General features: G+C 49.9%; 1 protein-coding gene across 1 annotated transcript; it reads left to right on the top strand.

Moving 5' to 3' along the window:
* Window positions 1-350: 350 nt before the first annotated feature.
* LOC308692270 (uncharacterized protein) lies at window positions 351-10,965 on the top strand. Its single transcript, XM_081368111.1, has 4 exons — window positions 351-662; window positions 9,201-9,332; window positions 9,599-9,736; window positions 9,993-10,965. Exons 1-4 carry the CDS (start codon window positions 578-580, stop codon window positions 10,868-10,870), a joined length of 1,233 nt encoding a protein of 410 aa, XP_081224237.1. The 5' UTR covers window positions 351-577; the 3' UTR covers window positions 10,871-10,965.
* The last annotated feature ends 6,403 nt before the right edge of the window (window positions 10,966-17,368 follow it).

Raw genomic sequence — 17,368 nt, 5'->3', positions numbered from 1 at the left:
TTAAAAAATTCAGATTCAAATTCTAGACATGCCCCTGTGTTTCTTGATGATCAATGCAGATTTATGCCAGTCTCCAGTAGAGATCCATTTCCTGGAGAGTTTAGGTGTAGGAGTTTAGTCATAATTACAACTTGTAACTTGTGGTAGAACTCCGACTTGTACCACTTGATCGCTGTACCACCTGACCACTGCAGATTCATTTGCCGTTGATAGTGTTGCCATAAAAACAATCAATCATCTCCTAATTACGGTAATTATTACGACATCCAACCCTAATCAAACACACCTGAACAAGCTAATCAAGGTCTTCACGATTAGGCTATATTAGAAAACTACAGGCAAGTGATTTTCATTAGGGTTGGAATTACCCAGGCCCCCAATTGGATCTTTAAAAACGCATTTTCAAAAAGTGTTTTGAACTCTTTTGATAGTGTTTGTTGTGGGACTCAGCTGATGTTTTGATGCAGCAACAGGAATTTTTCTTTGTAGTTTTGTGGTCCTTGCTGTCTGCCCCTCCTGACTCAATAATTCAGTGCATCTTCCAGCAGAGTTGATTTTATGATTGCAGGGCAAGAGGATGACAGCTCAAGTGTACTGCTCGTTTAGTGCTGTTTTATTGTGTCTGTCTGCTTGTTTGAGCACAACAGACGCTGGAGTCCTAGGTGAGAAGTTCTTTTAGCTTCATTACGCAGCCCGAAGAAGTGCATAAATAAAGTGCCTTACAAAATTGGATTTCAGACACATCTGCTTACAAAAATACAGTACAGATGTCAAGTGGAAGTTCATCTTTGTATGTTGGTTTAGTTTTAATAATAAGCAAAGTATAAATATGCCAACTGTCATAAGTTTATGCATTTTTCATTGTACAAGTAAAACCCATATAATCACTAATAGGCTTTTTTGTTTACTGTTAAACACGAACATTAGTGTTATAATATGGCTGCAAAATTGTTACCGGACTGTATCTATCCTGATTTGAAACTTTTGCCTAAAGTTCTCTTACGAGAGGTTCTCTCGTATTGCGTAGTTGCTTACGCTACGGGAAAGCCTTTCTTTCTCGAGATACTGAAGCCAAAAATTATCCTTAATTTTTATAATCTTGTCAACGCAGTGCGGCAGCCTGCAGACCTAGGGCAAGCTTACTAGCGTGCCCATTGGCTGCCCTGCGGCAACTGCAGCAGCCTACCGCTGAGCCCTTGGCGTGACGTCACGACCAATGAGCGCGCTTGGCGCGCTTAATGCGTCACAGCCCGCGAAAAGGGGTGTGGCTTAGCGTATATAAACAGGGCTCGGAGACTGCTTCTCTGATTTCTGTCTTTTCAGCGAAGCTCTACGCATCGCTGCTCTCTGAGGAAGCCGCCGTCGAATCAAGCGACCAGCACGCCGAGGATCTCAGCCTGAGGACGCCGGCCGCCTTCGCCGCCTTCAGCTTTCCCTGCCTGCTTCGCTATCCGGCGAATATATCCTTTTACTGCTCTGTGTTGTATGTGTTTGTGTGTTCGCCCCGCGACACACTTTGCATCTAAAAGAGCGCGAGGCGTTGTTGCAAATGCCTCGCTCATCCTGTGGCTCGTGCAGAGCCGCGCTCAGCGACGGAGACCGCCACGTGATCTGCGCTCTCTGCCTGGGTTTCGACCACGCAGCCCGCGCCCTTCACGGGCGGCTGCGAACAGTGTGAGGACTTGCCGATGTCGACCCTGCGGGCTCGACTCGCCATGTTTCACGATCCTCCACCTTCTCCGGCTGCCTCTTCCGGGCCGCGTAAGAAAAAACGCCGCTCTCAAAGGCCTTCCGAGCCGGTGGTTATAGCTGAGCGCTCGCCGGAGCCCCTCCCGCGAGCCTCGCTCTCTCCTTCTCCCCCGCCCTTCACCGACGCGCAGCGGCCGGCCTCTGCCCGCACTGCCGTCGCCTCAGGGGATGAAGCAGACCAGCTGGTTACTCCCCTCTGTCAAGCCGCGCAAACGGCGCCGCTCACAAGGGATGTCAGAACGGACGGTCACGGGCTATAGCTTCCTTTACGTTACAAGGAAGCTACCCCCCCCCGGATGACGCACGCCCTCTCCCCCTCTGTTCGAGCCGCGCAAGGCGCCGCTCACAAGGGATGTTAGAAGTAGACGGTCACGGGCTGGCTTCCTTTACGTTATAAGAAAGCTACCCCGCGTCTCGGTCGCGCGCGTCACTCTCCGGCCACCTCCGTTTCTCACACATTTCTCAGTCCCCTCCTAACTCAGGCGACTAGAAATATCTATATTGCAGTAAACGAGCCTGTTATACACGCACGCCTGCAAACAAACGATGTCACAGCACATAATGACATCTTCCCGCTCTCTCTCCCTTTGTTCGAGCCGCGCAACTGCGCCGTTCTCAAGGGATATCAGAGCGGACGTCACGAGCACCGGCGAAAGGAGGAAGAGAGAGTGTTTTCGTCCCGCTTAGGCCGGACTTCCTCCAATCCTCGCATATTTCTCAGTCCCCTCTAAGCTCAGGCGGCTGGAAATACTATTATTGCAGTAAACGAGCCTGTTGTAATACACGCGCGCCTGCAAACAAACGCTCGGTCATATGCTCGCACTGACTGGAAGCTCATGTGTGCCCCTGTGGCTCAGTGGCAGAACATTAGACTTCCGCACCAGAGACCCGTGTTCGAATCCGGCTCTGGCAGCAGAAAAACTTTTTTCTGCTTGCTTCTCTCGAGCTCGCGGCCAGCTTTCTTACATACAGAAAGCAAACCCGCATCTCACGGGATACATATTTCTCAGTCCCCTCTAAGTTCAGGCGGCTGGAAATACTAATACTGCAGTAAACGGGCCTGTTTTAATACACGCGCGCCTGCAAACAAACGCCGAAACGAAACACGACGCTCGGTCATATGCTCGCACTGACCAGAAGCTCATGTGTGCCCCTGTGGCTCAGTGGCAGAACATTAGGTTTCCGCACCAGAGACCCGTGTTCGAATCCGGCTCTGGCAGCAGAAAAAAAAAAAAAAAAAAAAAAAACTTTTTTCTGCTTGCTTCTCCGAGCTCGCGGCCAGCTTTCTTACATACAGAAAGCAAACCCGCATCTCACGGGATACATATTTCTCAGTCCCCTCTAAGTTAGGCGGCTGGAAATACTAATGCTGCAGTAAACGGGCCTGTTTTAATACACGCGCGCCTGCAAACAAACGCCGAAACACGACGCTCGGTCATATGCTCGCACCAACTGGAAGCTCATGTGTGCCCCTGTGGCTCAGTGGCAGAATTTTACGCTTCTGCACTGGAGAACCGTGTTCAAATCCGGCTATGGCGGCAGAAAATATTTTTTTTCTGCTGTCTTCTCCGAGCTCGCGGCCAGCTTTCTTACATACAGAAAGCTAACCTGCATCTCACAGGATGGTGCTTGAGTATTTATGAGCGTCTAAACATATGAGCCATCAAAGCATTTGCTCTATAACGCCGATGGTGTTACAAGTGTAGAAAATGTGCCCACTCCCATGTGCTCACTGCTACACACAAACACGGTCCCCATGGTAACGCGTTCAGAGCGCTCTCTCATAAAGCGGTCACACGCCGCTCGAGTAATAAGTGTAGTAAATGTGCCCACAACTCTGTGCTCACATCTACCTGTAACTCGCTCTGCCACTCGGTTACCCCGGGCAACAGCGGCTCAAGCCGAGGGTGTTATAAGTGTAGAAAATGTGCCCACTCCCATGTGCTCACTGCTTCACACAAACATGGTCCCCATGGTAACGCGCATAGAGCGCTCTCTCATAAAGCGGACACAAGCCGCTCGAGTACTAAGTGTAGTAAATGTGCCCACAACTTTGTGCTCACACCTACCCGCTGCTCGCTCTGCCATTCAGTTACCTCGGGTCGCACACCCTCTAAGCTCCCAAACTCTGGCCGTGTCATAAGTGTAAACTCTGCGCCCGCTCAGGTGCACGCGCACTCACTTTTAGACATTACAATCCCCACGCCGCTTTCGCGCCAGGGGTGTTTGTCAGCAAATCGCGCTCCATCCTCTGGGACCGAGCTACCGAACGCTGTACAGCCGGCCAATACTGTTTACCAGCCCCCGTGTTCGAGCACCAGCGGCGCGCACGCCGCTCCATCCTCTCTGATACAGGTTCCCCAATCCCGCGCAGCGCGGCGATCTGAACCCAGAGACCATTCGACCCCTAGCTATGCATGCGGAAGCATGGGAAGCTATTCAGGGCGCGTCAGAATGGGTGCTGAGTACTATAAAACACGGCTATTCGCTTCAATTCGCTCGTCGCCCTCCGCGCTTTCTAGCACAGACGGAGACGAAGGTGAGTTCAGAAGCTGCGCACCTGCTTCAAGCCGAAATGGCGAAGCTACTGCGCAAAAGGGCTATAGAACAGGTTCATCCTTCTCTAAGCGAGTCGAGCCTTTACAGCCGCTACTTCCTCGTACCCAAGAAGGACGGAGCGTTAAGACCTATTTTAGATCTGAGACATCTGAACAAAGCCCTCATGAGACGGCCGTTCAAAATGATCACAACCAGAAAAATCCTCGCGCAGATTTGCCCAGGAGACTGGTTTATCTCTCTCGATCTAAAAGACGCATATTTTCAGATCCAGATAACTCCCCGTCACAGGCCATTCTTGAGATTCGCCTTCAACGGTCGAGTATATCAGTACACAATCCTGCCCTTCGGCCTGTCTTTGGCACCCCGTACTTTACGAAATGCATGGACACGGCTCTCGCTCCCCTGAGAAAACAGGGAATGCGAATACTGAATTATCTGGACGATTGGCTTATTCTAGCGCTGTCAGAGACGGAACTTGTGTCTCACGGAACAGCGCTTCTCAGCCATCTGGAGGATCTGGGTCTCTCGGTCACTGGACCAAGAGCTCGCTATCGCCCCGTCAGTCAATTTCCTTCTTGGAATAGAACTGGACTCGGTGGCTATGACGGCCAGACTGTCGGAGCAGCGCGCGCGCCGCATCCGCCTCCTCGCCGCATCCCTCCAAATAGGCAGCCGGGTTCCGCTGGGGACATTCCAGCGTATCCTGGGGCATATTGCCTCAGCTGCAGCAGCGCTCCAGCTGGGCTTACTGCGCATGCGCCCGCTTCAACGCTGGCTGAAAGCGCGCGTGCCCCACCGAGCCTGGGCGGCCGGCGGCTTGCGAGTCAGAGTGAATCAGAGCTGTTTTTCAGCCCTGCAGCCCTGGCTGGCAGCCGAATGGTATCACACAGGAGTGACTATGGGAGTGATTTCACACCGGAAAGTTGTCTCGACAGACGCTTCCAACCTAGATTGGGGAGCGCTCTTCGAAGGCAGACCGGTCTATGGCCGCTGGTCAGACCAGGAGAATCTCCTACACATAAACTGTCTAGAGATGCTCGCGGTCGAGAAAGCTCTCAAACACTTCCTCCCATTCCTCCACGGTCACCATGTTCTAGTCCGCACGGACAATACATCGGTAGTGGCCTATGTGAATCGCCAGGGCGGTGTCAGATCAGACGCTCTGCACCCTGGCGGAACGCCTCCTCGTGTGGGCTCAGCACTCTCTGCGCTCGCTGAGAGAGCCGCGCATGTGCCTGGCCACCTGAACGAGGGCCCCGACAGACTGTCCAGGGACAGCGTTCCCCCTGGGGAGTGGTCTCAACACCCCCAAACAGTCCAGTCACTGTGGCGCCGTTTCGGCAAAGCGAAAGTCGACCTTGTTGCGTCAAAAGACAACGCTCATTGCCCAGAGTTCTTCTCGAAGAACGAGGACGCGCTGGCCCAGACCCGGCCCAGCGGCCCGCTGTATGCTTTTCCCCCGGTCTCTCTGCTGCCTCAGGTCATCAAGAGAATCAGGGAAGCGCGCCACACAGTGCTCCTCTTAGCCCCATACTGGGAGAACCAAGCTTGGTTCCCGGATCTAATACAGCTGGCAGACTCAGCCCCCTGGCCGATACCGGTGAAGAGAGACCTTTTCTCTCAAGCCCGCGGCTCGATATGGCATCCCCATCCAGAGCGCTGTCTCTGCATGCGTGGAGCCTCAACGATTACACGCTGATCTGCCAGACGGGGTCATGAACACGATCATACAATCTAGAGCCCCCTCTACGAGGTGGCTCTACATGTCGAAATGGTCAGTGTTTAACAGATGGTGCACTGCTAAGGGGCTCGATCCACAGACATGTGGGGGTATCGCGAGTACTGTGTTTCCTTCAAGAGTTACTGGACGCGGGCAGGTCCCCCTCCACGCTCAAAGTCTATGTCACGGCCATTTCAGCGCTCTCTGTTCAGAGCTGGGCCGCGCATTAGGAAGGAACGAGTTCGTCATCCGCTTCCTTAGAGGAGCCAGGAGGATGAACCCCCCGCGACCCCCCTCGGTTCCTATGTGGGATCTTTCACTGGTCTTGGAGGCCCTGAAAGCGCATCCCTTCGAACCCTTGGAAACTGTGGATATGAAATACCTCACGCTCAAAACCGTTTTTCTGATAGCACTGTCTTCAGTCAAACGAGTGGTGGAACAGCTCTTTGTTTCGTTTGGCGGGCGCACCAAGGGTCTCGCCGCCTCGAAACACAGCCTGTCCAGATGGATAGTGGACGCTATTGCTGCTGCTTATGCGTCTAAAGACCTGCAGTGCCCATTGGGCATTCAAGCTCACTCCACCAGAGGCATGGCCTCGTCGTGGGCGTGGTCCAGCGGGATTCCCATTCATGACATTTGTGCAGCGGCAGGCTGGGCCTCCCCCTCCACATTTGTTAGGTTTTACAACCTGGATGTTCCAGCCTTGCAGGCGAAAGTGTTATCAGTCTAAGTCTCGCGTATGCCAGCCCACTATCTGTGCGCGGGCTACGTTGTGTGATTTAGCTCTACTGGTTGAGCTGCACTATGCAGGGAATTGTCAGTTCGGACCGGCCGTGCCGCTCCTAACCCCCTAGTGTGTGCTTATGTACGGCGCTAGCCCTCTTCGGGCCGCCCGGCTCTCTGCTATCACGTTCCCCGGGCTCTCCCTGGGACTCATTCAGTGGATGCTGGGTGCGCACGGCGTTGACAAGGGCGTTCCCGTAGCGTAAGCAACTACGCAATACGAGAGAACCTCTCGTAAGAGAACGTTTCGGTTACTCACGTAACCTCTGTTCTCTCTAGAAGAGGGAACGAGTATTGCGTAGCCCGCCGTGCTCGCACCACGAGCTCATTTCGCTTCATGCGACAGAAACCAGAGAAGCAGTCTCCGAGCCCTGTTTATATACGCTAAGCCACACCCCTTTTCGCGGGCTGTGACGCATTAAGCGCGCCAAGCGCGCTCATTGGTCGTGACGTCACGCCAAGGGCTCAGCGGTAGGCTGCTGCAGTTGCCGCAGGGCAGCCAATGGGCACGCTAGTAAGCTTGCCCTAGGTCTGCAGGCTGCCGCACTGCGTTGACAAGATTATAAAAATTAAGGATAATTTTTGGCTTCAGTATCTCGAGAAAGAAAGGCTTTCCCGTAGCGTAAGCAACTACGCAATACTCGTTCCCTCTTCTAGAGAGAACAGAGGTTACGTGAGTAACCGAAACGTTTTTTTTGTTTTAAGAAATGCATAAGCCTACAATATAACGTGGGGAGCTAATTCTAACCGATAACTCTGCATTTTACATATATAGTGGGTTTAGAACTATATTTGTTTTATTTTCTGTTGAGTAGCTTATTAAAATCAGAGCCGTCGCAATGGGGTAGGCAAGGTAGGCAGCTGCCTAGGGCCCCCAGCTGAAGGGGGCCCCCGATGGCCGCACGGTCGTTTAGGTTGTGTATCTGCCCTCGTCAAACAGTATCAACCACAACAAACCACCACAGTGAGACAGCGCTGTCACTTTCCAGTACTGCTCCGTGAGAGGGGCCCCCCAAACTAGAGGGATTCCCCATATGCAACGACAAACACTATGAGTGCCCTAATCACTGTAATGTTGAAGTGACATCCACCGTCGCGCACCCCCCATCAGGTCCCCCACTAGCTGTCAGTGGAAGAGAAACACTCAGCGCTACGCGGGCATTTCAATTTAAAAATGTCACCATGAAGTGTTCATACCCTTCAGGATTTTCCAAAAGACAGAGAAAGAAAGAAGAAGATGAAAAACGCCAAAGACACAGCGGCAAGTAAACCATATTATCTCCAAATACAACTGTCTGACGTATTTTCACATCTCTGCGAACATAAACCTTGACATCAGTGACCAAACACAACGTTAGATGTGAGCGTTGTTGAGGGTGAAAAAGTTCAACTAATAGTCATACACAACTTTGTTCTGTTTGCAGAATTTAACCATAAAATACACACTAGACAACTTCTCGACCCTTCACTGTTGTAGCTACAGCGTTCGAAAATTTCTTTTGAGCTAAATCCTCTTGATGCACGAGCCCAGATTACGATCGCATGAGATTTTTTTGCCATGTATAAAGGCAAAAGCTAGAGAAGTGTTGTCACTTAAGGCCATTGCACATTGAGTCCGAAATTCGCATCCGAAATTTTCGCTCATTAAAAAAAAAATCGACCTCACGTTATGTTAATCACGCTTGCACACTGTCTACGAAACTTTCGTCCGTAATAAAAAAAAATCGGATCGGGTTCGACTTTCTGCGTTTTTCGCATCCACATCCAGTATTTTGAGAGGTTTTTTTGACAATTCAGAGCCACCGTACAAGTGAACGACAAAATCCAGAAAAAACGTATGGCTATTCACCAATTTTTTTTATTTTTTTTGCTTTATTACGTGCTAAATTTCCTAATTTCTGTCTGTGCCAATTGATAATTCATGACTCTTAAAATGCACCAGAATACAAGAAATCCCATCTGAATTTTAAAAATTTTCCTGAGGGAGGACTTGGGACCTCACTTCACTCTTTTGCCTAGGGCCCCCAAATATCTTGAAACGGCCCTGATTAAAATGCTTAAAAGGAAAATGAGGGTGGTCATGGGGATGGCATTTTTGAAGATGTACACCAGTAAATTTGTATACAACATAGAAAGACTGATAGAAAGCATGGACATCAGTTAATATCACTAGTGGGTTAGGTTGTAACTGCACTCTCAGTCTTTGACACCGATTGATGCAGTTTAGTGAAAAATGGTAGATTTCTAAGCTACTTGAATTGAAGCAGATAAATGTGTGAATATTATAAAGGGAGACTCATTGCAAAACCCCTGACTTGCAAATGCTGTAGCAAACTATTACAGCACTTCCTGGTCTCCCCTAATGATCCTCTTGAATCCTCTCCTGTAGTGTCTGGTCAGTGTCCGGCAACGCTGACGGTCGTGCCCTCCCGACGAGGATGCACTTCTGATAGAGACTGCTCTGGAGGACACAAATGCTGTCAATTTCCCTGTGGGTCGGCGTGTGTGCCGCCTGTTTTCAGTGAGTTTTAATTATTGATGCATGCTATACGTCTTCCAGAAAAAAAAAACCCTGAAAAAATGTCTTCACTCGGGAATTGCTAGTAAGTTTCACAAATAATTGCAAAGAAACCGCAAGTAACACATTGAACTAAACGTGAAACTATGAAGTAGATGGACTGAATATTCCGGTAAACCCTCCTACGATCTTTTTTCTCTCTTTTTCATAGTATATGAGACATTCAGTATTCAGTGATGTGGTTTCTCTGTCATGTGTCTCTGTAACAGCAAAGCCAGGGGAGTGTCCAAGCACAAATTTTGGAGCAGGAATGTGTGCAGAGTTGTGTTCCTATGACAGTGACTGTCCGAACAATGAGAAATGCTGCTGCAATGGATGTGGACATCAGTGTATGAATCCTTTTGCAGGTATTTGTTAGTGTTTGGGTCAGCTTCATTTCATTTTGTCTTGTTTTATAATTAATCGTTCTCAATGTAAAGTATTCAGCCAATAGCACGGTTTAAAGCACAAGATGGCTTTACAAAATTAATTCATACGATTAATTAATACAATCATGATTTAATAATTAAGAGGAGTAAAACTTGGTATTTGGGTTTTGTGCTGTATCTGAGACTGAATGCCTCTAAACAGACTGACTAAAGTTGACTCTCTGGATCCATCCAGGAAAGCCTGCAGCCGAACCACCAAAGCCTCCAGGAAAGCCTGCAGCCGAACCACCAAAGCCTCCAGGAAAGCCTGCAGCCGAACCACCAAAGCCTCCAGGAAAGCCTGCAGCCGAACCACCAAAGCCTCCAGGAAAGCCTGCAGCCGAACCTCCAGGAAAGCCTGCAGTCGAACCACCAAAGCCTCCAGGAAAGCCTGCAGTCGAACCTCCAGGTAAGCCTGCAGCCGAACCACCAAAGCCTCCAGGAAAGCCTGCAGCCAAGCCTCCAGGAAAGCCTGCAGCCAAGCCTCCAGGAAAGCCTGCAGCCGAACCTCCAGAAAAGCCTGCAGCCAAGCCTCCAGGAAAGCCTGCAGCCGAACCTCTGGAGCCTTCTACCGAACCTCTGGAGCCTTCTACCGAACCTCCGGAGCCTTCTACCGAAGAGCCGGAGCCTTCTACAGAACTGCCAGAGCCTTCTACTGAACTGCCTGAGCCGGAGCCTTCTACCGAACCTCCTGAGCCAGAGCCTTCAGACGAACTGCCAGTGACGCCTGCAGTGGAACCCCCGAAGCCTCCTGTGAAACCTGCAGCCGAACCTCCGAAGCCTCCTGTGAAGCCTGCAGCCGAACCCCTGAAGCCTCCTGTGAAGCCTGCAGCCGAACCCCTGAAGCCTCCTGTGAAGCCTGCAGCCGAACCCCTGAAGCCTCCTGTGAAGCCTGCAGCCGAACCCCTGAAGCCTCCTGTGAAGCCTGCGGGTAAGCCTCCTGTGAAGCCTGCAGCCGAACCGCCCAAGCCTCCAATGAAGCCTGCAGCCAAACCGCCCAAGCCTCCAATGAAGCCTGCAGCCGAACCGCCAAAGTCAACTTACCCTTATGGCCAATGTCCTGGCCATAAGTAATGTGGCTATGCATGCAGTTAACTGTGCTGATTTAACCATTGGATATATGGTGTTTTCCCTGTTTATCACCAAATAAATCTCACACTTGTAAGACCATTTTCCTCTCTCTTTTTTTTTTTTTTTTTTTTTTAAGTGGGAAAACAAGGAATTAGATTTTTGTATTCCAGTGTTAGTTTGGCTGTTCTCTCACATAATGGCTCACTGGAATCAATGCATGAAATCCCACCCTACAAAGCCACGCCGCCTTCAAAACGCTTGAACACACAGCAGAGTCTGTAAAGTCTCAAGACGAAAGACTGCACTAAATTGACTCATGTCTAAAATGCATAACATTACAGTGATAATGAACGTAAACAACTTGCAGTGCTCTAGTTGTACCACCTGACTGATTCAGATTAATTTCGGTGTTGACATGGAAACGTCTGAATCCAAATGCCATGATTGGATGAAGAATTCTATTATTCGTTGCTATAGGATGTGAAGTTTCAACCAGTACTGCCTATTGACCAATAGTCTTCTGCATTCTGAAGCATTTTAGTGAAATTGTCTTCTAGTGGTCATTTTAGGAAGTTGCAACTTCAAGCCTATTAACAGATGATCCCTTTAGTTACCTGTGACCAAATGATTTCTGAATGCCTGTAATGCTGAGTTCACACTGCACAATTTTCAAAGTAGTCGGGTCACTGTTCTTTTCACACTGCATGACTATCTGGGGTAACATTCAGTTGCTGCTGTGTGCACGATGCACCGACGACAGTTTCACACTGCATGACTATACAAAAGAAAGAATCGCTGACTGGTCTGCAAACTGCGTTTCACAACCAAACCCACGCGAGAAGTGATATGGAAATAACGCAAGATCACGCGTGTGTAAGACTGGAGTTCTCACGTGAGACTTAAATAGTTATTAAAAATGATAGCCTGCAAGAAGATTTGCAATCCAAATTGTCTGTACGTGCAAAGAGAGTTGGGGGCAAATAAATCATTTTACAATGTGCTACTGTTGCTACTGGTCAAGCAAATGTTTGTGCTTTGTTTCTGTTAAAATACTGATATTCTGGTCTATAACTCTTCCCCGAACATCCCGCTGTCCTGTAGTTTTCAGTCAGAACACATTATCACAGCAGGATTTTGAATCGCAGACAGATCCAGATATTTAACATGCCAAACATCTCACGGGCGTCGCCGACTCATCTGCGATTCTCTCAGATCGCGTCGTTGATAATTCACACTGCGTGAATGTCACTCGTGTGAACGAGCACCGATTAGCCTATGATTTCGGGCATTTGTTGGCGATCTCCTAGCCTGGTTAAAACCAGACCATTCTCAGTAGTAACTGAGTTATGGTCTGTCAAAGCTTCATTAATAACTCATTTCCAAAGGGGCGTCACCAACGGACGTCGCTCAAATGCCTCTGGGCGCAATTGGATAGACCTAAAACCAATCAGAGCGATCGGCATCGTGTAAATTACACTACGCCATAAAAGTATGTACTCTTTTTGTGAAGAAAAGGTATTTACTTTTGAATGTGTAGCAAAAAAGTCGGCAAGCTTTGGGACATACTACTTCGTCATCTTTATCGGACGGATCTGTCGCGTGCATCCTGTCACGTAAACTGCCCTATCAATCATCTTGTCACAGTTAAAATCCTCTATTAAATCTAATTAAATTTCCTACAGTTCCGGAGAGAAATGTAGTAGCATGTTCATCTGCCAGTGGAGACTGTCCTCATGTGCTTGCAATTTGAATATAATAATGCATTTAAAAGTTGGTGCGCTTCACCAACGGACGTCGCTCAAATGCCTCTGGGCGCAATTGGATAGACCTAAAACCAATCAGAGCGATCGTCATTGTGTAGAGCCCGCCCCAACGTTTCTGATTGGTGCCGCGATTTCGACGGATTAGAAATGGGCTTGAATGAGCTCTTTGCCAGACTACTTGCAGAGCAAATCTAAATTTGCCAGAAGTTGTCTGGGTTTTCCCAGGCTAGCGATCTCCCAAAACCTGTCGGCGATTGAAAAATTGTTCAGTGTGAACTCTGCACTGATCCAGTAAAACAGCCCTTCAAATGAGTGATGCTAATTACCCAGATTTAGCTCATTACAAACAATCCAAGAGTCTGGAATAGAAGTGTAAAGTGCTTGATTTCTTGAACATCCTCACCTTTCTTGATTTTGACATTTTCTTTGGACACTGAACAAAAGAACATCCTTTATTTCAGTAATAAACTAATGATTTATCATCAAATTAAAAAAAGTTTCTCACAGTCATATTAACATACAATCTCTTGTGAAATAGGTGCACTTAATTGTATTGTGTAGTGTATTTAAAATGTTAAAAAGTATCTATTTAAAAAAACTGTACTTACAGATGAATTAATATTAATACAATATAAGGCCGCTTAAGAGCACTTAAAGACCCACTGAAGTGCCTTGAAACGCGCAGCATTTTTCAGTGTGTTGACGTAATTTCCACTGAAACAGGGAGACAGGACGGGACATACTGAGCAGACTCAAACTGAGCTTGCTGACGTAGATGTGACGTGAGCAACCTGTCTGACAGTTGTAAGTCTTCTAGTAGCTGTGCCAAGAGAAATCTGAATCATTCCCTTACAAATCTTGCAGAGACGGAGAGAGTGAGTAGAGGGTGTCCATGAGCTAGGAGCAGGAGCAACTTTATGACTCTCTATGGGCTTCTGCCTTGACTTTATCGGACTTTATGCCTCCACGTCCCCCCGATTGACTGCGAGCTTCTACTCCTGTCTATACGGTAATTTCCAGAGAGTCGGGTGGTTATGACGCAATCGGTAGCCTATTTATACAAAAACTGCTTCTACGGGGCCATAACGTAAGATACAAGGCAATGGAGCCTTTTATACATTGTCGTGTTTCTTTAGAAATAAACAATGGACAAATAGAGTCTTTAAACGCCTCAGATGTAAAGTTATTCGCTGTCAAAGTGAAGCCAAAATGAATGTGAGTCAATGGAATCCTAACAGCAGGTGATGGCTTGTTAGCCAATGGCGGCCTTCAGGGATGGTACGCTATCCGAGAGCTGGATTACTCCCCTGAAGCTGTCCTGTACACTTCCTCGTCCTGTGCTCCGTGAAAATCAAAGCTAAAGAAACCTTTCTACACCTGAAACAAGAAGCTATTAAATGCTCGATTTCGAATATATGTGGTTTGTGTGTGATGTTCGTGCGATTTGGGGTATTTCATATGACTAAAGAATGTTTACAGTGTACATGCTAAGCTGGTGTAGCGATTAGCTGCATAAAAAATGCTAAATATAACATATTTCAACCAACATCATTATATGACTAAACTCCATTTTAGATCGTGATCGGAAGATAATACAAATACTCTATGGTGGTTTAAAGTGAGTTTTGAGTAAAAGTGTAATATTAATATTTTAAATTGTGTTATGTAGCTTGATGCTAATTGTTCCATATTTCATAATCCATAATCTTCCATGTTCCTAGCTTTGGAAGGAGCAGCCTATCTCTCTCGTCCCTTTGTAAATTGTGGTCTTCATCCTTTAATGCCACAAACTTTAAGCTGACAAAGCATGAACACTTTAAGGAGAAAGTGCTGTTATATCCCTAGGGTGGCTGTTCCCTGGCAAAAGCCTGGCTGGCTAGCTCAAATGGTAGAGCATCAGACTTTTAATCTGAGGGTCCAGGGTTCCTGTTCAGGTGAAGGTTTGTTGCAGACCTCCCCTAATCTCTTGCTGTGCTCTTCCCAGCCTTTGAGGGAGATGGTCTTCCTGTCACAGTGTCTGGTTTGTGTATTCCTGGTCTCCACTAGAGGTCCTCTTCCCCACGGTGTCATCCACATATTGAACTGCATTCCCCACAATTCCTTGTCTGCACTCATCACTATTAATTGTGCCCAGCTGTTCCCCATCATGATTGTTAGTTCTGTGTGTATTTATACCCTGTCTGTTTCAGTGTTTGTTACGGAGTCCTTGTTAAATGTCACGTCACTTCTGTAGTCTCTTGCTTGCCTGTTCTTGTTTGTGTTTCTTGTTTATGGACTGTTTATTTGGATTTTGACCCCTGCCTGATGACTACGATTTTGGATTACATTTAAATAAACATACTGCTATTGGATCTTCCTGATTCCCGTGTGTGTTCGTGACAGAAGGACTCCGTCACACCTAGATCCAGCGGTATGTGTTCCAACTTCTCCTCCCCAGCCCCCGAGCGGGAGAGGAGAGATATGTTTGAAGGAACCCGCCTAGTCATCTTTCGTGGGACCCGGGGAGGTCGCAGAGGAGGTGGGCGAGTGGAAGTCCAACACCACTCTTCACCATGGCCCCCCTTCGATCCTGAGCAGGTGAGAGGCAGATCTGAGCCACCATCTCGCCGTCACGGACGGAGAAGGGGGAAGAAACACACGTTTGTCGATCCAGAGACTGTTCACGTCACGTCTGCCGAGCCTGTGTCTCCGGACAAGATGGCCGCCGCAGAGCCTGTGTCCCCTGACAAGATGGCCGCAGCCGAACCTGTTCAGATCACGTCGGCCCAGCCAGAGACTGTTCACATCACGTCTGCCCAGCCAGAGACAGCTCACGTCACGTCTGCCCAGCCAGAGACTGTTCACGAGCCTATGTCTTCGGACAAGATGGCCGCCGCCGAGCCTGTTCACGTCACGCCTGCCGAGCCTGTGTCTTCGGACAAGATGGCCGCCGACGAGCCTGTTCACGTCACGCCTGCCGAGCCTGTGTCTTCGGACAAGAAGGCCGCCGCCGAGCCTGTTCACGTCACGCCTGCCGAGCCTGTGTCCCCTGACAAGATGGCCGCCGTCGAGCCTGTGTCTGTTCCTGAGCCTGAGCCGGTGGCGTCTGTTTCTGAGCCTGAGCCGGTGGCGTCTGTTCCTGAGCCGGTGGTGTCTGTTCCTGAGCCTGAGCCGGTAGTGTCTGTTCCTGAGCCGGTGGTGTCAGTTCCTGAGCCGGAGCCAGTGTCTGTTCCTGAGCCGGAGCCAGTGTCTGTTCCTGAGCCGGAGCCAGTGTCTGTTCCTGAGCCGGAGCCAGTGTCTGTTCCTGAGCCGGAGCCAGTGTCTGTTCCTGAGCCGGAGCCAGTGTCTGTTCCTGAGCCGGAGCCAGTGTCTGTTCCTGAGCCGGAGCCAGTGTCTGTTCCTGAGCCGGAGCCAGTGTCTGTTCCTGAGCCGGAGCCTGTGTCTGTTCCTGAGCCGGAGCCTGTGTCTGTTCCTGAGCCTGTGTCTGTGTCTGTGTCTGTTCCTGAGCCTGTGTCTGTGTCTGTGTCTGTGTCTGTGTCTGTGTCTGTTCCTGAGCCTGAGCCTGTGTCTGTGTCTGTGTCTGTGTTTGTGTCTGTGTCTGTTCCTGAACCTGAGCCTGTGGTGCCAGTTCCAGTGCCTGAGCCGGTGGTGCCAGTCCCAGTGCCCAGGCCGGTGGTGCCAGTTCCAGTGCCCGAGCCGGTGGTGCCAGTTCCAGTGCCCGAGCCGGGGGTGCCAGTTCCAGTGCCCGAGCCGGTGGTGCCAGTTCCAGTAATTCCAGTGCCTGAGCCGGTGGTGCCAGTTCCAGTGGTGCCAGTTCCAGTGCCTGAGCCGGTGGTGCCAGTTCCAGTGCCTGAGCCGGTGGTGCCAGTTCCAGTGCCTGAGCCGGTGGTGCCAGTTCCAGTCCCTGAGCCGGTGGTGCCAGTTCCAGTGCCAGTTCCGGTGGTGCCAGTTCCGGTAGTGCCAGTTCCGGTAGTGCCAGTTCCGGTGGTGCCAGTTCCTGTTCCTGAGTCGGTGGTGCCAGTTCCAGTTCCTGAGTCGGTGGTGCCAGTTCCAGTGCCAGTTCCGGTGGTGCCAGTTCCAGTGCCAGTTCCGGTGGTGCCAGTTCCGGTGGTGCCAGTTCCGGTGGTGCCAGTTCCTGTTCCTGAGTCGGTGGTGCCAGTTCCAGTTCCTGAGCCGGTGGTGTCTGAACCGGTGGTGTCTGAACCGGTGGTGTCTGAACCGGTGGTGTCTGAGCCGGTGGTGTCTGTTCCTGAGCCGGTGTCTGTATCTGTTCCTGAGCCGGTGTCTGTATCTGTTCCTGAGCCGGTGTCTGTATCTGTTCCTGAGCCGGTGTCTGTATCTGTTCCTGAGCCGGTGTCTGTATCTGTTCCTGAGCCGGTGTCTGTATCTGTTCCTGAGCCGGTGTCTGTATCTGTTCCTGAGCCGGTGTCTGTATCTGTTCCTGAGCCGGTGTCTGTATCTGTTCCTGAGCCGGTGTCTGTATCTGTTCCTGAGCCGGTGTCTGTATCTGTTCCTGAGCCGGTGTCTGTATCTGTTCCTGAGCCGGTGTCTGTATCTGTTCCTGAGCCGGTGGTGTCTGAGCCTGAGCCGGTGTCTGTATCTGTTCCTGAGCCGGTGTCTGTATCTGTTCCTGAGCCGGTGGTGTCTGTTCCAGTGCCTGAGCCGGTGGGGTCTGTTCCAGTGCCTGAGCCGGTGGGGTCTGTTCCAGTGCCTGAGCCGGTGGGGTCTGTTCCAGTGCCTGAGCCGGTGGGGTCTGTTC

This window comes from Scardinius erythrophthalmus, assembly GCF_964197995.2.
Source record: "Scardinius erythrophthalmus genome assembly, chromosome: 6".
Lineage (NCBI taxonomy): Eukaryota > Metazoa > Chordata > Actinopteri > Cypriniformes > Leuciscidae > Scardinius > Scardinius erythrophthalmus.
This window is presented reverse-complemented; position numbering and strand designations above follow the sequence as displayed.

Bases quoted from the DNA above. Each gene is read 5' to 3' on its own strand.
- LOC308692270 (XM_081368111.1), top strand. From the start codon at position 578: ATGACAGCTCAAGTGTACTGCTCGTTTAGTGCTGTTTTATTGTGTCTG. The intron at 9,333-9,598 runs GTGAGTTTTAAT...TCTCTGTAACAG, and splicing joins GTGTGTGCCGCCTGTTTTCA to CAAAGCCAGGGGAGTGTCCA. The intron at 9,737-9,992 runs GTATTTGTTAGT...GGATCCATCCAG, and splicing joins GTGTATGAATCCTTTTGCAG to GAAAGCCTGCAGCCGAACCA.